At 29.2% G+C, this 25,656-nt stretch overlaps 1 protein-coding gene across 3 annotated transcripts in view; it reads left to right on the top strand.

Annotated features, from left to right (window-relative positions):
- Positions 1-25,656, top strand: part of LOC105846762 (ephrin type-A receptor 3) — a 137,028-nt gene that overhangs the window by 15,336 nt on the left and 96,036 nt on the right. The window contains exons 1-2 of one of the 3 annotated variants that reach the window (XM_065806044.1): positions 10,311-10,419; positions 12,071-12,139. Coding sequence is in view for 1 of the 3 variants with exons in the window: in XM_065806043.1 (XP_065662115.1) it covers positions 11,290-11,454; positions 12,071-12,139 (234 nt within the window). In the remaining 2 variants the exon portion in view is untranslated. Of the gene's footprint in view, positions 1-10,310; positions 10,420-11,237; positions 11,455-12,070; positions 12,140-25,656 lie in introns of those variants that run through there. The other 2 variants (XM_065806043.1, XM_065806045.1) reach the window with 2 other exon arrangements.

Below are 25,656 nucleotides of genomic sequence, written 5' to 3'. Positions count from 1 at the left end.
CAAACGGGTTAGAACTAGAAAGTTTCTTAATTTAAGGGTATTTTAAACTTTTTTCTCAATCTAGTATTCAAAGTTTTTAAATTTCGGTTTTTTATTTGCAATCAAATAGAATTCTATTCGATTGCATGTTAAAAATATTCTTCAAACTCTTAAATATGTTTATAAATTGATGAGAAAACAATTTGATGAACATTTTGCCATTTTTTTTTAACAAGAAACTAATCACAATAAAGTAAAGTTTGTAAAAACAATAAGAATAGTAAATAGAAAGCAACTTAATGCAAAAACCATTCGAATGCTTCAATTCTGTCATCATGTACATCATTGTTTTAAAGATAAACGGTCATTTTCTTTTATTTCTATCACTTTAAATTATCTTTTATGTCAAGAAATAGGTTTATAAAAATGCCATGCAAAAGCTTCAGGACTTTTGATTTGTCCATTTTTTTGATCATTTGTCCAATAATTTTGATCATTGTTTATTTTTGAATCACATATGTTATATGTAGGTATCTGGATTAAATATTTTATATTAATCAAAGGCTAATTTAAGGCCGGCGCGAAGAGGGAGTGTGACAACAATCCCCCCTAAAATTTTCAAGTTGCAAGTCCGTTACAATTAAGCTAAAATTTTCAAATTGCAACTCCGTTACAATTTGAAAATTTTAGTTAAGATAATAAGTTTGTTGAATGTGACAAGTTTGTTGATGTTTGCGCGCATCCTAGTATGAAAAGATATTTAATTCTTCAAAATATTTGTATCTTTAATAAACAAAATTAATTAGTATGAAATATTTTTCATTTCATTATCAAAAATATAAGGTTGTATCTTAAATCTAATTAAAATTAAATTTAAATTAAACAGCCGGCCATAAGGAATTTGGGGGCTCTTTGATATGTGGGGCAGCTTGATCTTTTAGTGCTACATCATCTATTTATAATTATATCTGCGTGACATCATAAGTTACTATCAGCATATACTTCCGGCTATTTTTTTTCGTTGTAGTTTTGTCAAAAAATCGATTTTACGAATTTTAATAAATAAAAGTTTGATTTTCACGATAAAAGATAAATATGATAAACATGAGAATTATTCATATATTTTTATTACTACGTTAAACATTTGTAAAATATCAACTGCAGTCACTAGCTATTTTATCCACGTATATTTTATGGTATGATTTCGCCGTTGAATGTTATTTATCAGTAAGATACAGCCATTATTACATGATATATATCTATAGGGGTTCCATGATCACGGGGCTGGTTGATCTAAGGATCAAGGTGCCGCATACTAAAATTATGATGCATGTATAATTTGTTGTATTTAATAGCATTATTTGTTGTATTTAATCACTATTGAAATGCATTTATTGCACAAAGAAAAAATATTTCCATTTGCTAGATAAATAAAATTAATAACAAAAAATAAAAAGGTAAATTATTTTATCAAGGTATAGTAATAATATTCGATTTAATTTTGTTGAATTTTTGATAGACATAAATATGTATCAGTTGCCCCTGGATTTGAAACTGTCAATAAGAAAGGTCAAACATTTGAATAAGATGATTGCGAACAAGAGTAAGTTTTTGTCTTAATATGTTAAAAAGCAAAGACTTAATCCGGGTGTTACATTTAAACCGAGATTTATTACACGACAGGTCTTCACAGAAGAAGAAGAAGAAGAAGACTGCTTATCAAATTATTTGCTTCAAGCTTCAAAGATGAACTATGGCCTTTTAACGAAAACAACTTGCCAATTAGCATATGAAATGGCTGTTGCTAATAATAAAGTTTGTCCGGATTCATAGATTAAGAACAAAATGGCAGGCATCGATTGGTTACAAAGCTTTACGAAAAAAAACCCAGAATTATCTTTACGAGCTCCAGAAGCCACCAGCTTTGCAAGAGCAACAGCTTTCAACAGATTCACCGTTAGTGAATTTTTTCGAAATCTCCCGAAAGTGCGAGAACGTCATCCGTTTGGCCCACAAAGCATTTACAATGTGGACGAAACAGGACTAACAATCGTGCAAAAGCCTGTTAGGTTTATTGCTAGTAAAGGTGTCAAATGATCTTGAAATTATATCTTCTCAACAGATAGTTGAATCACAAAACCTGAACTTTGACTTTGATGAACTGTATGTGAAGGATTTTGTTTTTGATAAATTTGATGTTGGACAAATCTGTGAAGAAAAAAATGTGCGAATGCTCAAATATTTGAAAAGAGAAAAATTGAAGTTGTATAAATTCTTCTCTGTCAGTGAGCAATTGTATCAGTTTATCAGAGATGATATCATCTGCAAGCTTCCCGATCCAATGCAGCATCGTGGCACACCTCGTGTCCGTCGACATTTGATTTTCGATTTTGATTTTTCAGTTTTTGCAAAGATTTCTTAAAATTTCTGATGAAAAAACTTGTTAACTAAATTTTAAATGTGAATCTCTTGGCAGAAATTTGAAGAACAATGTTTTTAATTAAGCTTTATTGACAACTTTTTATTGATTTTGTAAAAAACTGTATATAAGATTAAAGTGCCCAATAGTGCAGATCAGGGTGCCCTATATATTGGGTACCGTGATCCTTTGTAGGTGATATTATTAAGTTGAGTTCTAGCTTACTAAATATTATTTGGACCAAAATTAGCTTTTTGATTTGAATAAAGAAATAAATACTCTTTTAAAAAAATTGAAAATAGTACTGTTGTCTGCAAGGGTTTTCAAGTAATCAATCAACAAACCATAAAAAAGATCAAGGTGCCCCCATCTCTCCTATATGTGAATAGACCACATAACTAAATTTTCTCTTGATAATTGATCTAAACTATCCAAATTATTTAAGGGTTGACGCTTTTTTATTTTAATTTTCACGAAATATAACAATCTGTTGCGTTTGGCGATCTTTCTTTAGATTCTTTAGATGAGACATAGATTTAGAGTAAAGATTCCCATTAAATCTTCATTAACTATGTTGTGAAGCCTTGCACTTGTTGTCTTCTCCTTTTTTTTTTTTAGTCCATATTTTTATTTTGTCATCTTCATAATAAATTATTTACAATATTTTTTATTTAAGATTTGACGGAAGCAGACCTGATATTTATATGTATTAACATATTTGCTTATATTCACACCACGCGCATCCCTTACCACTCTCATGAGATCTCTAAGAATATTGGAGCTGTATTAAAAACTGGGATAGGGATTAGGATTTTTGGCTTTTGTAGTGTTATATTGCAACATTGACTAGCATGACGTAGAGTGCAGTCGGTGAGATCTGTTGCAAGGACACGCCCCTGACGAGTGGTGTTAGTGCAGGTCTCGGGCTCTCCGAAACGTCATTGGTGATCGCAGTGCATTCCTGAGGAGGGGAATCACCATTATCCACTACTTAATGTGATTGGTTACCATGGCACCAACATTTTTTTACCTCTTACACCCACGTAATATAGCGCTTTATGAGCTTTATATTATGAATTTGTTACATTAACGACATTTATATACTTTTATCTCACACAGGTGATTATCAGTTTTCAATTTATTATCAAGAGTTTAGACCATAAATAGTAGCACATTTTCTAGCCTATTTTTTCTTTTTATATTGCCCGTACCTACATTTTTTATCATTTTACTTTATATTTTGTTATATTTATTGTTTTTGTATGGTGCGATAATGTCAGCCATGGTTGCCTTTAATGAACCAGTGGATCGATACTGACTTGTTTACTCATAGACCATTGCTTTATCATTTGTTTAGTATGACTAGGGCGTGAGTTATTGTTCATCTAATCCCTGAGTCCTAAATATTATTCCTCCTACAAAATAGTCTATACATTTATTTATGATTCGTACCCAATGACATCATCTACAATCTACTTCTATTTTCACATCTCCCAGGTTTACGTGACTGGACGGCTCCGTTGGTCACTTTTTGCAACCATTGTGTCGCAATAAACAAACGAATTTATAAACAAACAAATTTATTCTTTGTGGCTGGTGAGCCCCAACTTTTTCCAATGTACACCACAACGACAATACGGACATTAGGCTATCCCGCTGGATGTGGTTACGGCACTCAATAACCTAATCACAACGCTGACATTTACGCACACCTTCATTCGGAAGCTCCACAATGCACGTCGGATCAGCGCTCGCTGACTATGTTCTTGGATCTAAAATCTCACTCCATAGCACATCATTCCACACCAGTACGGGGCAGTAGCTCTTTTGCTAAGAGCGATGGCTTGTGGCCTACGGTGACTAATGTGTGCATTCGATCAATTGAAATCCATTCTGTAGGTCTTACGTCTGGTTCTGATGTGCTAGCCCATAAGCGCAAGGAGTGAATGTGTTTAGCTTTCTATTCACCCGATTTGAAATTAAACGAAAACATAACGAGACCATACGAAACGACCAAACGGTACATACTAATGCACTACACCATCACACCTGTAGACATCAACAGTCTTTAAAATTAGTATATCAAATATTTGTTCTTTGCTGCATATGTTCTATATACAGAGTGACTAGAGCGTTAGTTATTTCTCCCCATGCCCTCTTATCGCCTATTCTTCGTTTTTCTACTTCACAAAAGTCTTGCCACACATTTTATATTTTCTTATGATTTTTATTTTTTATTCAATGACACCATCTACAATCTGTTTTTATTTTCACATTTTCCATGTCTACGTAACTGGACGGCTCCGTTGGTCACTTTTTGCGATCTTTGTGTCGCATAAACAATTAAAGATTCCCATTAAATCTTCATTAACTATGTTGTGAAGCCATGTACTTGTTGTCTTCTCCTTTTTTTTTTATCCATATTTTTATTTCGTCATCTTCATAATAAATTATTTACAATATTTTTTAGTTAAGATTTAACGGAAGCAGACAGAAGACAAAAGTCTTATCATTTAGCCTCATTGTATCAGTTTCATATTCAACAAATAATGAGCTATCGTAAAAAAATATTACTATCTCAGTAAAATAATACTAAATGCTTTTATTAAAAAAATGATGCCGTTTTTTAACAAAAGGAAAATTTAATAAATAAAAGAATTATTTTAAAAATAAAATTAGAATTTGACATACGTCATTATCAAGTAACTATTTTTTTTTAAATACTACGTCAAACATCTGACCTTTTGGTTCTGAGCCAGACCTCTAGCCAAGGCTGCGTAAAAATATATTTCAATCATTTTTGAAAAAATTTATTTTTTGTTACAAAAAAGTGCAACCAAATTCGATTTAGAATCAGTAGTATTTTGGAAAACATTTTTACTACCGTTTACTACCAAGTTTTAATAAATAAACTTACCAGTGATAGCAATTGTAGACAGGAACAAATATTACATAAGAGAAATTTGAGAAGAATAAAAAAGTTGATAAAATAATTTTTAAACTATTCTTAACTAAATCTATATTCATCTATAAACTTTAAAATTTACACAATAATATTTAAGCGTTCAAAAACTTTGACCATAAAAAGTTTGAACCCCCCTCACTTTGAGGGGGTTGCAAATTTTAAAATGCCATATTTGTTGAACGCTAAGAGATTATTGTGTGAGTTTTAAAATTTATTGATGAATATGAACTTGGTTGAGTAACAAGTTGAAAAAAAAATATTTTATTAACTTGTCACTCTCACGTTTGGGGCAGGTGTAGCTAATTTTTTTGCTTCCAGGTAATCATCGCAAATATACAGTTTTTCTGTACCCTCTCGTACCACCCTCTACGGAAATCAGAAAAACAAAAGTAAGATAAGAAAACTGCTTAATTTTATAAGCTGTCCAATAATATTTTTTGATGACATTTGGTTGGTAGATAGAAAATTGGCGTAAAAAACTATCTGAGTAGATTTGCAAACTATCTGAGCATCCCTTCGACATTAATTTAATGTGAGAACAAAAACTAAGTTTTTAATTTGAATAAAGTCTATACAAAATTTACCAACCATACATAAATGTTCCAAAAAAATCAATTTTGACAATTCTTTCATGTCTTTCATTTTAAATACAGCTCCATGCTGTATTTAAGATGAAAATTCAGTTCATTAATAATATCAAGAAGTTTTAAAGCATCTAATAAAGATTCAAAACAGTTATTTTTGTCATCGACATATCTTAAATAATTTTTTTGCATTGATACTGCTGTTCAATGCAATAGTTATCACTGTAGATTCATATTGTAAAAATGCATCAGATACTACATTTATTTAAGCAAGGCTAATAGGTCCAGAATTTTCCCTTTGATTTTTTTTTCCAAAAAAAAATAACAGTCTAATAGACATAGGTTAATTGAATTTTCAACATTACATATTTCATGTTTTGGTTTTGTAGTCAAAATATTATTGTTGCAAGCTTTTTTAATAGGTACACTTGGATACAAATTTTCAACATCATAAGATACCTGAACCTCACCAATATGTCCCAAGTCTAAGCATTTTTAAAAAAGTCATGAAAAATTTTTATTCGCGTTTTATTGTTTTTAAGAATTGGTTGAATTATTTAAACTAAATATTTTGAAACTTTATAACTCGAAGTTGCTATAATAGTAAAAACAATAGGCATATGATAATTTATACCGGTTTTTATGTGCTTTTATTGTGTCATACATTTTAGGAAGTATAAAATCACTTGTTTTTATACTCTATTTTACTCAATTTTTTTGTAAAGGTCTCTAAGCATCACTTGAAATTTGAACAGACCAGAATTATTATTGCATTTCCAATTACCTAGATTATTTTTTAGAGAGAACCTGCAGTTTTTACAAAAAATATATCACTGAACTTTTACAAAAGGATAAAACTTGTACTCCCTCCGTCCGGAAATATGGTATACATTTGCGAAAAAATAAAACAAATCAAAAAATGTATATGACAAGTATATTATATCAACTTTGTTTGAAACATTTTAATTAAATAAGAACAATTTTTTCACTCGAAATTTGATTTGGCAATGAAGTTGCTATGCAGTAGCAACTTCATTGATTGCACCGTGTTTTAGCTTATTCATCTGCTGTAATAATTTTTCTATTATCCCAGTGGGCACGGTACGTTTTTAAAACGTTTTTTAGACGTTTTCATAAGGTTTAAAACTAATAAAAACGTCCAAAGAACGTTTTAAAAACGTACTGTGCCCACAGGGATACCTTGACGTTGTTCTTTGGTTAATTGTTTATATTTGGAATCCCTTCTTTCTAAGTTTAAAAAATTTCCTTCAGAATTTTCCATACTCGTCTTGCAGCGGTATTAATTTTATTTGTCTCAAGAAACACTGATATTTAAGCGTTAAGTTTTTAATTAAGAATGATATTGCTTACGTCAAATATTTCAGGTTATATTGTCATGAGTATTTACTATAACAATGTAATGACAATTGCCAATTTACTTTTATAATCACGATTTTTGTTGAAATGTATACCATATTTCCGGACGAAGGGAGTATTTGTTATCAATTTGATTTTTTTGATCTATACTTAAGTAATTTTTAAATTTAGCTTCTTTTAACGCTTTTAGAACATTTTGTCGAAGTTTTTGATTCTTTATCTTGGTATCTTTATATTTTAATTCTTTACCTTTGTTATTATACTTTAACTTTAGTACTGGTGCTTATGTTTTCTTTATTTTAATTTTATTTGTCATAGTAATAAATAAAACTTACCCATCAAAAGTTTTATATTGATAAAAAACAAAAACACCAGGCTTTCTTATGCTGACGATAGACTTTGCTGTAGCCAAAGCAGGATTTTGAATAAAAATTTTTCAAGGAGTTTATAGTAGGTGCATAGACTACATAATACGCTAATTTGTTTCAACACTTTTTGAAATGGATTTGTGGGAAAATTCTGACGTTCTGAACAACCTTTTATTAGTTAGGGTTTCTTCTTAAATTATATGCTTAGTTTTAAAAAAAGGCTGTTTTTTGGAATATAAATCTCAACCTTTTGTAAGTGGTGAGCAATCTTGTATTGCCGAATTTAATCACTACAATTTTTGCTTTCTTCAAGTGTAGTTAAGGCAAATATTTTTAGTCTTTGATCGTAACTAAAATGTTTAATCAACGGTATTGTCTTCGTTGCACGTTGTTGATCACGTTTGAGATGTTTCAGATTTAAGATGGGGAAACAAGGCCTGTGCATCAAACTCTATATGCGTTTGGACGTAGAGCTGATACAGATTTCAAAAGCTAAATACTCCGGCACCGAAACATTTTTTTAAATCAACCAAGCATTCAATTACCAGCCGAAGCTGCTAGGTCTTCCTGCGCTTAGACTTTCAGGTTGTCGCATACTAGTATCCCAAAGTCACGCTCACTGTATGTTGTAGCAAGGTTGCGTTGGTTACCATTGATGTCAGCTATAGTGTAGATGTGTATTGATTTGTTTTTGCGAAAACCAACAAGATTTACTTTGCACTTCTAGGCGTTGAATTAAATAAGCCAGTTAAATCGCCAATTTACAGCGCGTTCGAAGTTGTATTAATAACTCTAATGATCTTGGCACTGTATCAAATACTTTAATAAAGTCAACAAAATTTATGTCAACGAGGTGTCCACTGAGTACTAATTTTGTAAGATTGTTGCGAGATTCTATAAGGTTTGTAAAGCAGCCTTTATAATGTACAAATCTGTGTCAAGGCTTTAAAAAAAGTGTGTGTATTGCGCAATCTTCTTTAACCTTTTTATTTTTTTTGATAATTCTCTTCATTATTTTGAACGGGACAGAAGTAAGAGACACTGGCCTATATTTGCAAGCTTTAAGCTTGTTTCTTTTTTTGAATGTAGGCATGAAATTTGATTTGCAACAGAAATCTTGAACATTCCTAGTAAAGGATTTAAAGAAAAATTGACGCAAGAGGTATTGCAAAAGCTTTCGCGCCGTTTTTTAATGCACGCGGATGAAATCCGTTTAGCCCTATAGTCCTATAGAATTTTATGATGAGGTACAAGTGTGAGTGACTTTCATTAATTTGGAAAAAACAAGCATATAAACTTTAGTTACTTTCAAATTTCTTTTTCAATTTTTCTTTCTATTTTATTAAAACTTTTTTTCTTAACGACTTATCCTTAACATTATTACATTTTCTAAAATCAACCTGAAATAAAGACAATGAAAGTTCAGTTTAAATACTTTTTAAAATGTTTATTATTTTAAACTCGTGTTAATTTTACTGTTACAAGAGCTAGACATCTTTGCAAAAACATATAATTTTTCGTGTATTATAGCTCCATATACAGATATAATATAATGCTTAAAAGACATATTGTATGAATGAGTGGAGCATTTATAGAAATCTGGTTCTAAAACTGTTTTTAAATCTGGTTCTAATTTACAGTCGATCTTAACATCTAGAAACAACAAAATTTTAGAAAATAAGGTGTTTATAAAGATTGTTGATTCTGGAAAATCATTTATAGGCGAAACGGGTATAAAAAACCAACAAGAATATAGCAACATAAGAAATTCATTTAAGATTATATATGGGATTCCTCCCCGGCAAACATTGTTTTAGTGAATTTTCAGTGGACCTATATAGGCATTTTTGAGCGGTTCATTGGAATTTTGCTCATCGGTTACTTAGTGGACAAATAGTAGCAGCCGCTATAAATGGCCAGCAAATAACTTTCATACACGTTAATAGTGGCTAGTCACTTTTGGAGGCTGTCACTAATTGTCCACTAAGTAACCATTGAGCAAAACTACAGTGGACCGCTCAAAATGCCTTTATAGGTCCACTGAAATTACGCTATGCAATATTTGCCGGGTCTAGAATATCAAATAATAAAAACAAATTGAGTAACAAATTGAAGTAATATAGAATATTACTCCAATTTGTTACTCACTGGCACAGTTTTTATTATAGATAAAGCCACTACGGCTTTATCTCAAAACAAGTTTGAAAAAAAAGCAAATGAAATCTTTTAAATTCAATGTCATCAAAAAAGGCCTCGTGATCCCATGATAAAAACTCTGGAAAACAACCAATATCTTTTTGTAGGTTTTGCAAACCAAAGTTGCATTTATTATAATCTAAAGAATGATGCTACTGCAGTGTTTTTCTTTTTTTCTATTTATCACTTTCTTAAAAAGTGTTTAACGTTATTGTCTGATTAAGGGGTTGTCCAAACACTGTATTTTTTTATTAAAAGTAGTTTTTTAAAGAAAAGCTTAATAAAACTTACTTTACATTGGAATTATTACACACTTTATTAATCAAAACTATTCAGTGACGTAATATACTTGATGTAATAACATAATTAACTTTTTAAGCACGTTTTATAACATAATCACTCAAAACAAATTAAAATGGGGAAAACCCAAACTAAGATATCGCTAGTAAATATCGATACAAAATAACTTTAGAGCATTGTGAGCCCCCAGGCTTACGCGTTTACGAAGCAATTTAGTATATACAACAAGAGGTAAGAGTATATTTCATCATTATTTTTCAGAAAAATCTCCCTTATAAAAACAACGTTCAGTATAAAAACTTCTTACTCGGAAAACGTGGCGCCAGAATTTTATCCGCATAACTACAAATATATTAAAAAGTTTATATGGTAAGTGATAACAAGTTTTTCAAAAAACACCTTCAACTAGGAAAACTTGTCATTTTATCTTTAACAACTGTAAAGTTATTTTTAATATTTTTATTTTTACATTTTTAACAAATCTAAAAATAAAAAAAATCGTGGATCAAAGCGCGTATGCTCTTGAGAGCATACGCGCTTTGATCCACGCAGAGATTTTTTTTATTTTTAGATTTGTTAATCTGTTAATCAAAAATAAGATCTTATTTAATGCTACCTAGAGTAAATGCTAAAATATTGAATAATGACGTCTTTCCAGTTTTGAAATTTTCATGTTTTTTACCTTACACTTTATTTAAAGTTTACACACCATTAGTTAGTGTAGAATCCTCTAAAAACAATTATTATTTTAAAAAATTTCAAATAAAAATGTTGTTTTTTATCTTCGCAAAAACTCTTTAGAACAATTTTTCTTCTTTCCTGAGCATTTTTGTTACCCAATGAGTTATAAAATTTAAACATTCAACTTCAATTCCGTTGTTTGTTCATAAAACTAAAAGAGCAAATGGTGCTCTTTTTTATAAGGCTTAACTTTATTTTTGAAAAAAATTTAAGCTTTAAAATCAACCACAAAAGGCTTCCGATTTTTTTTCTGTCATTATCGTAAGCAAAATAAGTCATGTGTATTTTATGCTAAGATTGATTTTACTCAATCATAAGAATTCCACTTCATGATAATCTAATCTATGCTACAAAAATATTATGGGTTTTTTAAGTTTCATTTTATTTTTTTATGCAACCTTTTACATAAAATTCACAAAAACATATTTAGAAAAATGTTCATTTTCTAACTCTGATTCTAATATTAAATTAACCCCAGAATGGTTTACATGGGGCCAGCTGTATTCATATTGCACCCACTTAAAGGTAGGTTTAGTATTCTTAGAAATAACTTTTAGTTATAAAAAATAAAACTTTTTGTTGTATTTTTTTTTACTCGGTACGCATTTATGTTTAAAAAAGTTGTAATTTAATATGTTAAAAATATTACAAAAGATTTTTTATAGTTTATAAACTTATTTAGTAATCAATAGAAATATATTTTTTATGTAGCGAAAATTTAAAAGTAATTTTGTGCTCAAAATTAAATATTGTAATTAAAACTCAAAATGACGAAAATCATCTACCACGTCGCCTAGGAGATGTTGGCGAGACAGTTTAATATATAAACATTGACTTGATCTTGACAATACTCTTTTTAGTTAATGGTTGAGAGATTACCATTGTGTAGTGAATTTTAACTAAAATATAAATAATATTAAAATAATAATATTAGATACATGATAAACGACAATCAGTGAGTTAATAGATATCTGGATTTATTTTTTCCCATACGATGAAAATTATATATCAATATACTCAATTATAATTTCTAACTTAAAAATAAAGTCTAAGTACTAATAAGAGTGTTCAAATACTTCTCTCAAAAGTACTTGCTCTATTTTACAAATATGAAATGAATTCGTGCGACTATTTATTTTAGGTTGAATACAATCAACAACCAAGTGCATCTTTAGTTGACAAAAGTTGTATTACATTATCTTGCAAAGAGGTATTTGAAAAGTTTTCTTTTAAAATGACTTGACATAAATGTATATATATATATACAATTATTAACATCAATAAGTGTAAAAAATGAATTACAATTTCTTTACATTCATAAAACAAAAACGTATTAGTTTTTGCAATCGTTACCATAGTTACATTTTCATAAGAATAAGTAATTTTACTTATTAAAAAAAAAGTTATAATTCATTTTTATGCGGGATAATGTCAATTAATAATGACGAAACACACTGTAAGAACCCAGTGGGCATAGGACGTAAAAAAGACGTCATTTAAACTAAAATGTTAGACTTTTATAAACTAGTTAGTTATTATTTTATTTTGCTTTCTAAACATTATTACTATAATGAAATAGATCGCTATCGCTTTAAGAACACACAATAAATAAGAAAATAGTTAAAGTTGCTTTGCATCTCCTTAAAAAAACTCCTTGTTTTAAAATATTCCACCAGGAACCCGTTAAGAAATGGATTTTTGAAAACTGACAGAGAATTTGGTTGTTCCAGGTAGTTTATAAACGTGTAGCGTTTTTCAACATTTAATATGTTGATAATAAAGACAAAGTGCAAACCATATACTATACTTTAATTACACTCTTTGTAGAATCTCACCAAGAGTCTTTTTTTTTTTTACAAAATTAAACTTCATAAAAAGTCTTTAATTTGCATCAACAATTTTTATTTTGAAGTTTTATAGTTATACAAAGTTTAAAACTTGCCCAATATTATCTCCTGAAATAGCTAAAAATTGATTGTAACTTTTTTGCCACTTTTTTTCCGATGAAATTTAGTGAAGATATGTTTAATTTTTATGATGCTACGTTATAGCTTTTGTGATGTTGAGTCGACAATGAGTTTTTTAAAAGTCTCTAATCTTGTTCAAAAGTTATGACCGTGTAACTGTTTTTTACATGATCATAACCTTTAAACGTTAAAAGATTATAAAATAAAACTTAAAACCTAGCGATGAATTTATGCCTTGTATAATATACTAAAAAATATAGGGAAGAAGGAGGCAGTTTAGGACAATGCGGAAATAAAAAAAAATAAATAAAAACTATCCAAGATAAATAAATTAGTTGATTGGAAATACTTTTGCACGTAACCGTTTCAGAATATTTTTCAGGAAGTCATTTACACTTTTCTATAAACGTTTAATGATTCTTGATTAGTTTTTTAAGTTTTGAAATATTTAAACGTAAGGATTTACTGAGGAACTTAATTCTCCAAGGAATTTATTTTTTACATTTTTAGTGAAAGGGATATGTTTTACGTTATAAATAAAAAGTTCAATTACAAAATTTTCAAAAAACTTTTGTCAAATATATTTGAAATCAGGGTTGAGGCAGCGTCGGTCAATTTTGGGTACATTTGAACGTAGGGGAGATGGGGGCGCATTGATCGCCGTAGCAGTGTTTTGAAAATTGCGCAGAACCTGAAAGAGATGTAAAAACTTATTAACTACGAAACACATGTAGAACTATCTGGCTTTTGGAATATATAAATATTTTGATTTAACAAAATGATAAACATGAATAATTTTAACTTTTAAACAACCCTCTCAAAAGATCAATGTACCCCAAACTATGGGGTACTATGATCTCCGATTTAGGGCACATTGATCTTATATGCGTAATATTATCTAAACGTTTAACACTTCTATAACTAAATCTTGTAAATAATTTAGTCAAAGGGTAATATTGTATAACATATAATACATCTAAATTTTTTAATTATTTTTTAAATATAGCAGTTAAACCCACTAGTCTAATTTTTATTTAAAAAATGTATAAATCACAGCAGCTATAAGCTACCCGCTTTATATACGTTTAAAACTTTACAACAACTTGAAATTTATAAGAACTGAAATATAAAGACTGAAATAAGAATACAACTTTTAAGTTTACAAAACTTGTTAAAAGTACAATATTTTGATTAAGAATATTTCATCATTTGTGAAAGTCAAGTTGTGAAGCAGCTTTTGTTTTACATTGTTTTTTATTCCTAAGCAAGTAATTCTTAGTTTCTTTCTTATCTTTTGTGGAGACTTTTTGTTGATTTTTGGTTTGCTCCAAAATTTTCTTTTCTTTTGACAAACGAATTTCATTTCTGACAGGAGTATCAGTCAAGATCCTTGTTTTTAACTGCCTACTTTTAACATTTTTTTTTCTGGCAGATGCTTTTGGGTAAGGTTTTAAAACCTCAGGTGAGATTATAGAAGCAACACTTGTTGACACTTTGTTTAAAATACTTGTTTCAATATTTACTATAGTTATTTCAGACTCTATGTGATTAACATGTGCTGGTATCATTTCAGATTCCATGTTGTTGACAGGAGTGATAGTAACTGTATCTGGAGCAGCTCTATCTGTAACTGATGATGGTAAATATTCGTCATCTTTGAAAATTTCAGAATTGAATGGCTCAATGCCAGCTACTCTAAATCCTGTCTGTATATTAGATGGTGAGAAAGCTTTTGTATACGGTTCTCGAACTATTGAAACAATATCATAAATGGTCATTGGTCTTGGGTTTAAAACCATCCAATTATCACATGCAGAATTGTAAAACCTTTTCAATGGTCCAAAAACAGTTCTATCTAATGGCTGCAATTTATGGCTGCAATGGGGAGGAAAACTTATCATTGTAATTCCGTGTTGAATTGCAAGCTCCAAGCCTTTAACAGAAATATGACTTTCATGACTGTCGAGAAGTAACAAAACTGGAGATTCCTGAGAACAGTTTGAATATTTAACAAAATGTTTAATCCATTCTATGAAAATTTCTGAGTTCATCCAACCAGAAGGATTTGCAAATCCCACACATCCAGGAGGTCCTTCCTTAATCATGTAATCATGAAACTTTACCCTAGGAAAAATAAATAATGGAGGAATGGAATTTCCAATAGCATTAGAGGCACAACATGCAGTTACCAATGTTCCTTGTTCTGCAGATGTGATTCTTCCAACTTGTTTGCTTCCTCTACCAGCTAAAACCTTTACCGGCTTTTGAACGGTTGTTAAACCAGTTTCATCAACATTATATATACAGTTAGGATTATATTTATATCGATTTCTTACCGTTTTAAGATTTTGAAAAAACTCTCTTACAGTGTGTTTGTTAAAAGTTGTTGATCGAGCGAAGCTCGTTGCTTCAGGTGTTCGTAGAGACAACTCTGGTTGTCTTTTCATAAAACCTTGCAACCAATCAATGCCTGCAATTTTATTTTTGATCCATGATGATGGGCATATCTTATTGTTTTTTAAAGCAAATTCATGTGCCAATAATCGCGTTGACCTAGTTGAAAGGCCATAGTTCATTTTTGATGCAATTAGTAAATAACTTGATAAACTTTTTTCATCTTCTGCTGTAAAAACTTGTCTATTGTTGTAGTTAGGCTTGAAAGCTTCATTTGGATTAAGCCTCTTTTTACGACAACATCTTTTTAAAGTCATTCTATCTATGTTAAACTGACGTGCTACAACATTCAGTTGTGTTCCTTCTAAAACTTTATTAACAGCTACTTTCATTGTTTCACTTGGTATAGCAACTTTATTTGTTTTTTTAATTCTATTTCTTACCATTTTAAGATCTGTAAAAAAATAATTCAATAAAAACATATGTTTTTAATAAATGCTTATATTTAACATAATAATATTATGTTAAATATTTTTTAATTATTATGTTAAATATTATTCTTTTGATATTATAAAATAATAGTATTATTATTACTAGCTTATAAAATAAGTAGATTTAAAAAAAGAAATGCTAAAAGCTATTGTTTGTTTATATATAGTTTTTTTTTTAATTATAAATACAATTCCATTCGTTTAACTGTATTGCTTATAAACAAAAACATGGGGCACTTCGTCTTCTATGGGGCACTTTGATCCTCCGATCAATGGGCCCCGCATAGTCAAAGATCAATGTACCCCAATAGGTATAGGTAACATATTGATAGCAATATCTACTGTATAAAATGCAGCCAAATAAAAATTATATATTATATTAAACACCTAACACTTACAAATTTAAAATAAAATTGTTGTTAACCCATACAGACATCTAAATAAAAATATATTTGAATTATAGTACGATTTAAAAAAATCACTTTTTATGACGAAAAACAATATTTTCTTTATTTTTTTTGACGCTGATAACCTTATGAAAAAATATTACGAATAATCAATTAGGGAAGCATAATGGTTAATTAAATTGCAACCTCACTTCTATTAAGGCAAAAATGAACGAGTAAAAGCCAAAAGATCATACTGATCCGGCGATCAATGCGCCCCCATCTCCCCTACTGCGCGCTTCTTAACAATCTTATCGGCAAATTAAATGATTAAAAATTATAAATTAAGCAAAGTTTAAAAATGGTGTGCGACTATAAAAAGTAATGTGAAATATATATAAACAAAGAAAAATTAAAAATTGCATCAAGTTATGTTTTCAATGAAACAAATAGAAGCTACTGGGTTCTCTTAAAGTACATTGACTTACAAAATAAAATTGAAATAATAAAAAATTATAAAGTGATAACTATTCCACCATATATTCTATTTCCGAATTTATTAACATTCATACCATTAAAACTTGGTTGAATGTTATGAACTTTATTCTTTCAATTGGGTTAAAAGAAAACTTTTATTTATATTTATCTCAATTTCTTTTTACATTCACACTCTTTACTTTTATATTTTTTAAAATTAAAATTTTTTGCATATATGAGATTGATAAGGGATTAAATAGTAATTCTACTTAAGTTTGTTTGGATATAATATACAACAAAATTATTTAATGGGTTGAGATCTTTATAAAAATAGTTCTTTAGTTGGTAATAATTCTCTTAATCATTGCTGGATTAAGGGTCTTGGGGGCCGGGAGCCAAAAAAATGTTTGGTACCCCATTCCTAAAAAAATATATTTAAAAATGAAATCGAAAAACATAAGATTACTTTTTTATTTACAGAGAAACTTTTCTCACTTTTACATTTGCAAAATCAATTACAACATCTTGCAAATTTATACTTTTTAACAGTTTTCTTTCAATTGTTATTAAACAAAGAGCATTTAAACGATCAATTAACATTGAAGAACGGAAATCATTTTTAACTATTGCCATTTTTGAAAATGCTCTTTCTGCTCTACAATTGGTTATGGAAAGGGTAAGATATGTGATGTCAACATTGGGAATAACTAATTCTAACTTACTCCTACGAATTGCTTGTAAACATCCAAGTGCTGATATATTCTTCTCGTTTGCCACGAACTTGGAAAACTGGATAATTTCATCAGGGAATTGCGTACCTAAGTCTGAAAGATAAATAGTACATAAGGATTTGACAGCAGCAACAATGACAGGAACGGTCATGATCTGAAAATAGTTAGAAGATCAAACTTTTTCTCTGCAGACTTGTAAGTTTTTCTTTCAAGCACATTTTCAACTTGTTAATGATTAGGAAAAAAATTATTTTAAATTCGTCACTGTCACTAAAAATCACTTCATTCTCGTTATTTTAACTAAACCCTAATTTGCGCGTCTTCTTTCTTGAATTTTCGTGCTTGTACTGATTAGGAATAATGCTTGAGAACCTTCTAGCACCTTCTTGAATGTCGAGAAAATTTTCACGAACTGATGTCACATATTCTAAAAGAGATTTAAGCAATCAAACACCAAGAGCCAAATCTGCAGTTTTATCCTGAAGTTTCATACTTATAGCATAAAATCGTAGCATTATTCTGTGCCAAAGATCCGTCATAAAAGCAACATCTAAAGTTTTAATTCTTTTTAAAGTGCAGTAGCTTTGTTTTCTGTCTGGCGTTTTTCATCTTTATCCAGAATAATTGACTCTAATGTCTCAAGAATATGATTGTCATTTGAATGTAAAACTTTAGTAGAAATAGCTCTTGCTGACTACCTTGTCCCACTCAGGCTTTTAATGGTAACTTTCCTGTCTTTTCCAACACCACTTACAAGACCAGAAAAATCTACCATATGTGAGTTGAAGAAGCACAAAAATTATACAGGCATTGGAGAAACCCGAAGAAATCCGATGCAGCCTCACAGCTGTCAACAGCATTTACGCCAACTAAATTTAGAGAATGCTCTGCACAAGAAATAAATTCAATGTTTGGGTTCTCATTTTTGAGTAGTCCTTGCAAGTCTTTGTATTTTCCTGACATGTTAGATGCATTGTCGTATGACTTACGACAAGCATCGTTAATGTTTAAGCCAAGCTCATCTAAATTTTTCTTAACAGCATCTGCCATAGCCTTTCCGCTATGTCTACATGAAGGTTCAAACCTAATAAATCTTTCTTCCACAACACCTTCCATGCTCACATATCGAATGATTTTGCAAGTTGGTTACAGTGTGCAGTGTCAGGTGATGAGTCAACAATCAGTAAAAAGTATTTAGCACTGGCAATTTCGTTACCAGTGGAAGCCAGAATTTTATTTGCCATTAAGAAAACATTTTCTTCACAACTTGTTAATGAAATGTAGGAAACATTTCCTCTGCCCTGATTTCTTGATTTTCTAAGTGTTTAGGAAGAAATGGATTAAATTTTGATAAGAACTCCAAGGCTCCAAGAAAATTTCCATTACTGAAGTCACGTATTTCTTCTGATTCACCTCTAAGAGCTAGACCTCGACTTCATAAAAACCTCAAGCATTCAACAACTCTTTGTAGAACTTCCCTCCAGTAATGCTTTTCATCCTCCAACTGCAGTTTTAAATGAATATCTATTTTTTTTTTCCAAATTAGCACTGGACTGCATCATAATGCTGCTTGCTTTGTTCGTGCCTATGTATAGAACGCAGTTCATGTGCTCAGTCTTTAAACCCAGTTCTAAAATTGTTGTCTGGATCTTAAAAAAGCTAGCAGAAGAAACAAAATATTTTTTCTGTGGATGGTTAATAAATAAAAAAGTCTTTATAACTTCAACATTTCTCAACTTAAAAGAAAAATAGATACGAGAGCAGCACCTTACTTTGGTGTTTGTGACTTTTTCAAAACTTTTGTCTGTCAAACATTTTGATCAGGAATTTCTTTTATATAAATCTAGTAGCTTTGTGCTTCTTTTAAATCAGTCCACAATGCTGGGTCAGATTGATAGATTGACAAGCTGGACTAAAACAAAAAAAGAACGGTGCAGCTTAAGTATAAAATTAAAAATAATACTTCGTTCAACAATATTACTCATAACAATAATGATAATAATAATAATAACAATAATGATAATAAGAATAATAACAATAAATTTAATTATTATTTATTCCTTCCTCTAAATTCCACAGTATTCTTACATTGACATATGACTCGTTTTCTTGCTGCGTTGTTGAATTAAATAACACCGATACGCTGTTCATTAAAGAAATATCTATAACGTTCTGAAACTGTGTTCTGCAGTTGGGTTTGATTCATTTGACACACATTGACTCTTCTCCCATGCTTTATCAGGAGACCGGAAAAAGTAGTCAATATTGGGACTTTTTTTAATGTTGCTTGCTCTCCGTCACATTTTTTTTTGCAGTTTGTATTTTAAATTTTGTTATTAATAACTGCTAAAAAAAATGAAATTTTTAGAAACATTTCTTGTCTTTTTGTTATATTTTCAAAACTATTCTCTCTTGTGCGGTAGTTTTGGACAATGAGTAGCTTCGTTTTTAAGAAATAAAGAAACTATAACTAGCTGAATTTTGCCTTCTTTTTAAAAAAATAATAACTAAATTATCTTTTTCAGCAAAATTTCAACTTTTTGTCAAACAGTACAAAAGCTATGGTATTTTTTTCAAAAAGGTTCTTAATACGCCCCCCCCCCCTCATTTTCCCTGTATTCCGATTGCCCTTACTTTTGAGGTAGTGGTGATAATCTTTTGAGATAATTTTGTTTCCAGACTCCAATTATTGCACTTTTGTATAAAATATTCTGATTTTATATAAATATGAGCATACTTCAGTATGGAGTTTGCACAATGCCTGAATGTGTCAAATCTAAAACATCAAAAATCTCTCCCAAGACACTGGTTAGACGTATATTTCATAGAATATTTGACGTATATTTAGAATGTTAGGCGTATATTTAGAATGTTTGATGTATATTTCATAGAATGTTTGACGTATATTTAGAATGTTTGGAAGAATTTCATATACTTTACTTGCTTTAATACAAATTGTACTCAAAATAAAGTTAATATATTTCGAATTAGTTAACGATAATGCAAGATTATTTCTGAGCACCTCCGAAAAACTGGTTCAATCTTGAAGAGATTATTTCTTTATGCAAACAAATGGCCAATAAAAACGGGTTTCAAAGTATGGGTGCAGGTCACCAGGACTAAAAAGGGTATTTAAAAAATCTTTAAATTATATTTGCAATAGATGTTTAACTTAACAAAATTCTTTCTACTATCAAATCAATTTTTTTAAATTAAATTATATTTGCAATAGATGTTTAACTTAACAAAATTCTTTCTTCTATCAAATCAATTTTTAGCATTCTTGAGAAATTGTTCCAGAAGATAAACATTGTTTAAAAGATGTCTACATCTGTTTACATAGAAACTTTTACCGCGCTTGCAAATGCATGGAAAAAGTTTTTTCAAGTGCAAATTTCGGTTCCTGTTCTATATCTGATAAAAAAAAAGCAGATTTCAATCAACTTAAGATCCATTTTTGAAAAAAAACTTGCTTAAATTGAAGCAGAAATGATTTTACATAATTTGATGCTCTTGATTTTACACTTAACACTTTTTATATCACAACTCGTTCTTGCCAAAGTAGCTTTTCATTCTCTCTTCTCAAATGCTGTAAACTTTCTTTTAATGCAAATAAAATTTTTCCTTGCATTTTAATTAACGATAACACAGGAGCCATCTACAAGCTCCTATAATACTGGCAAGTTATTTACAAACTTGTGTGTTATTGGCAGTATTAACAGCTAATTTGTTACAAAACAGTACATACAAAACATTTGTATGTGTAATTATTTGACCTATTGGTCGCCAATAGTGCTAAAATTTTAACTTAACCAGAATTAAAATTTTTGTGTTGCTACTAGAGGTCTTCCTAATGGAAAGAACCATTCTTACTTGACTTGTTCTAAGTATATCAAAAAAAGCATTTTCACAAATAAGGCAAATATCGAAAGCGTTTGGTAGATTATTTTATTTTTTATTTTTTATCAAAGATCATAGTTTTAAATAAATTGTTTAAATTTTAATTGAAAACTATGATTTTTTCAATTCTTTAAGTACTAAATCTTGCTAAAATAACTGAACCTTTTAAAAGCACAACATATTAACTTAGAATTTTCTTTAGAAAAATTGATATAGATTTTAGAGATTTAGATTTTCTTCATTTATCAATTAAAGTTTATTTGACTTGTCAGTGTGTAATAGAGTTTCATTGTGATAATTAAAATTATTTTGACGGGCCAGAGTGTAATAGAGACTCATTGTGATAATAGACTTTGGTTTCTTATTTTTTAGTTTTTTGTTTTTAAAAAAACTCCTGAAATTAAAAATTTTCTTTTCTTTTAAACTTTAATTGTGAAAAAGTTAAAACAATACTTTGAGGAACAATTTTTGACCCTATTGGAAATTCCAAACCAATTGGTAATTCCACGCTTTGATGGTGAACATTTAATAAAACGGAGAAATTAATATAATACTATTGAGCATTTTTTTCATCTTTTTTTAATCTAATTTTATATTTATGACATATTAAATACTCCAGAAGATTATATTTATGACAAATTAAATACTCCAGAAGATTATGAAATATAATCTCTGTAATAACTTTGTACCTTTTATAAAAAAACTAATTAATCATTATTCTCTGAAAAAAAATGTATATCATTTGAAAACTCTTTGTGGTAGTCGAGTAAAAAGAAGAAAATGTCTATTAGGTTATCCATAATACATTAAAGATTTATGATAAATAATGAACTAAATATAAAATAATTGAAAAAAATAATCACGCTCTAGTAAAATGCGACCACATATTCTGGACTAAAAAAGAGAATATCATGATATTATCATTTTGTCATGTATGACCAACTGGTACTATTGTAAATCATTTTGTTATGCATGACAAGTTAGTACAGACATTATCAGTCATGCATGGCCAGCTCGTACAGTAAACAAAATTTTCTAATTAAGTGCACAGGAGTTTCTGAAATAACAAATACTTAAGTTAAGCAAACTTGTGAGCAGTCAAACTTGGTAACTCTAAAACATTATAACCTTTATATATTATAAAACAGAAATAGTAGTATTATTTAAAAAAAAGCCTCATTTTTAAAGGATTGTAACTACTCATTTTCTAGTTCTAAATAGTTAGAAGAGATCAGTACTAAAATAATCTTTTTTTGTTGTTTTTTTTGGGATAAACTGCAGTTACTTCAAGAGCGTCATAGTAAATTAAAAATTAAAAATATATTTTTATATAATGTTCATCTAACTGTAAAATTCACTCATGATAACATTGTGAACATTAATATTTTTGATCGACCTATAACTTTTTTGATGTTTATTTCAGCACTTAAAGGCGTTGGTTGTAATGAAATAACCACTGGTTATTTCAAAATTATTGTATTGGATAAATCAATTCTAAACTATTAAAAAAAAAAAAAATACAATCAAATTAATTTCCTAATTTACAATACCACAAATCTATTACAATCAATGTCAGTTTTATTTTCTGCGAAATCATTACCTCCGTGAAAAGTTTCATCAGATCTTTTGATATCACTCAAAACTAACTTGCGACTCGAATTTATTTGTATTTGTTGCGTTTTGTTCAGTTTTTTGATCCTTTTTTGTTTTCTGAATTTTTTAATAATTTTTTTGCTTTCTTCTATTTTTTGCTTATTAGCTTTGTGTTTATTTTGATCAACTCGGAAAGATTCTCTCACTGGTGAATCTGTTAAAATGCTGGAAGCAAGTTTCTTCCTGCCTCAGTTGATTGCTGTTTTTATTACTCAAGCTTTAGGTAATTTTTCTTTCCAAGATTTCTATATAATAATTGGTATCTTGTGTACCAAAATAATATTTTCCTGTTGACATAAGTACTGTTCATGTTTGCTTTTAAACTGATCATTTCTTCAGCAGATATTTTGGCTTTTGAAACATTTGATTTGCTCAGAAAATTTTCTTTTTCATTTTCATTAAAAGGTTTTAAAAGAGTAGCAGTTTGCTTGATTGTAGAACTGATGCTTTCTCCACATGTTTTACTCATATTATGTTTTAGATGTAATTGTCGTCTGCGAATTGTGCGTAAACATACATCTGAACTTTCTTTGTGTTGATGTGAAGCATAAGGGCTAAAATGTTGTGTAATTTATTTAAAATATTTAAAAAATCATACTATATATCTCATAGATAGTCTTACCCTTGGTCCACCTGTCGGAAATTCAATTACATTGGATTTTGTTTGAGACATTTTTTGTTTTATTACATGCAGAGCAGCATCTTCAATATTCCTTGGTATAACACTTGTTGAATCCAATGCAAATATATCTGAAAAGTTTATTTGTGAAGTTGATGACAATGATATTGATAATGTTTGTTGAACTTGGTATCAGAGTTGTCTAACAAGTTTTTTGATATTTCTTTCATTCTGACAGTTGTTTGACTTTAAACAATCTACCACAACCTTGCTTGCATACTTCTTGCAAATTTTCTATTATTTCAATGACATTTGTTGATGAAATTAACCCATCACTTGGAATTGAAAAGAAACATTTAGGGCATTTTGTTTTTGATATTAGTTTGCCAATGATAAGGGGTAATAGACATGGTGCACAGAATGAATGAAGACAGTTTTTTATAATAATTATTTTATGCATAATGTCGTTTCAAATAGTACACACACAAAGATGCACATGAGGATTGAAAGTGAAGTTAATAATAATAAAGTGAGGTTAAGATTAAATTTTGTTTGATGTAAAACTTTAGATTGTATGTTATTTATTTTGTGTCTAGTCCAAATATTTTCACTATAACTAATACTTAAAGGTCTTCCACTTATCTTATTCTTTTTTTTTCTTCCATTATTGGCTTTAAAGCAAACACATTCAGTTACATTGCAATTTTCAGGCCAAAATCTTAATTTTAGTTCAGTGTTTGAACCTTTTTCAATATTTCTTAATATTGAAAAGCATCTATAACACATTTTTTGAGGATGCTTGTTTGGGTGGTCCTTATCGTTTCGGATAAAAAAACAAAATTCTATTCTAACAATATGTTTTGTTAAAAGAACACTATCATTATCTAGACTTTCTCCACATATTCTGCATAATGTTTTTAGTTTTGTTTCATGTGACATTTTTACGTGTTTTTTTATTGCTAAAATATAAGATTTGATGTACAAAATTTTTAAATTTAAAAAGTAACCGGACTCTGATTTTTTTTTATTATAAAGTTAAACCATCTTTTTTTTAAATATATATAGCTTTAAAGAATAAAAATTCTAATAAATGCTCAATTTTTATGTTTTGGTAGTAAGGATGACCATAAAATAATTTTCGACTTTCCTGCGTATTTTATCACATAAAAATTAATAAATTAAGTATTTCAAGTAGAATATGTTTTCCTTGGTCACACATTTCATCAGTTTATAAGTTTATATCTGATATATACATCTTCAGAGCAATGATATGACCTTTTTTATTAGGTTACGGTAAAAGACCGTTACAAAAAAAAAAATCAAAATTACGATGTTGTTTTTAAAGTAACGCATGCGCATAATATGTCCTCAAATGCTTGAAATATCTCATTGCATTTGTTACTATGATACTCGAAGGTCAAACATTGACATACAAACCAAGCAAATAACACTCCAGCTGCATTTACTATAAACCTGCAACTTAGTTTTAATAGTGTAAAGCGCGAGGAATCAGAGAAATATAACCGATCTGTTTATTGTAGAAAACAAATTTAATCACAAAAACTTCATTACCCCTGTATGCTAGTTTGCTTGAGCATGCAACTACAAGAAGATGATCACTTATTAATAAACTATTTTATTTTGGTTTGTCATATGTTTGTATGATCATATACTTGCACTGACAAACTGAACTAGGTGATAATGGGTGTGACTAATGTAACAGTAATCAATTTTTTTTATCAAAATAATACAAATAAAAGACAATTATAATTGCTACATTTTGTAACAACTGATACTTCTTTTAAAAAATGTTGTCAAATAATTTTTATCTTTTTGGTTATGTCTGGACAGACAAAAGCTTCACACTAAATTTTTACCATTATTGTAGTTTCCTTTAAAAAAATATTTTTTTGATCACCTCTTGCAAAAAAATTTCACCTTTTTTTTTTAAGTTACTTGATTTGAGTAAGTGTATAATTAACTTATTTACATTCATACCAAATAATTCTATAAAAAGTAAACAAATAAATAAATAATTTATTTTTTTGGGTTCAAGTAGCCCTGAATAACGGTATGTATAAAAAATGTAACTTAATTTTTATAGGTTTC

This window comes from Hydra vulgaris, chromosome 09 (assembly GCF_038396675.1).
Source record: "Hydra vulgaris chromosome 09, alternate assembly HydraT2T_AEP".
NCBI lineage: Eukaryota > Metazoa > Cnidaria > Hydrozoa > Anthoathecata > Hydridae > Hydra > Hydra vulgaris.
This window is presented reverse-complemented; position numbering and strand designations above follow the sequence as displayed.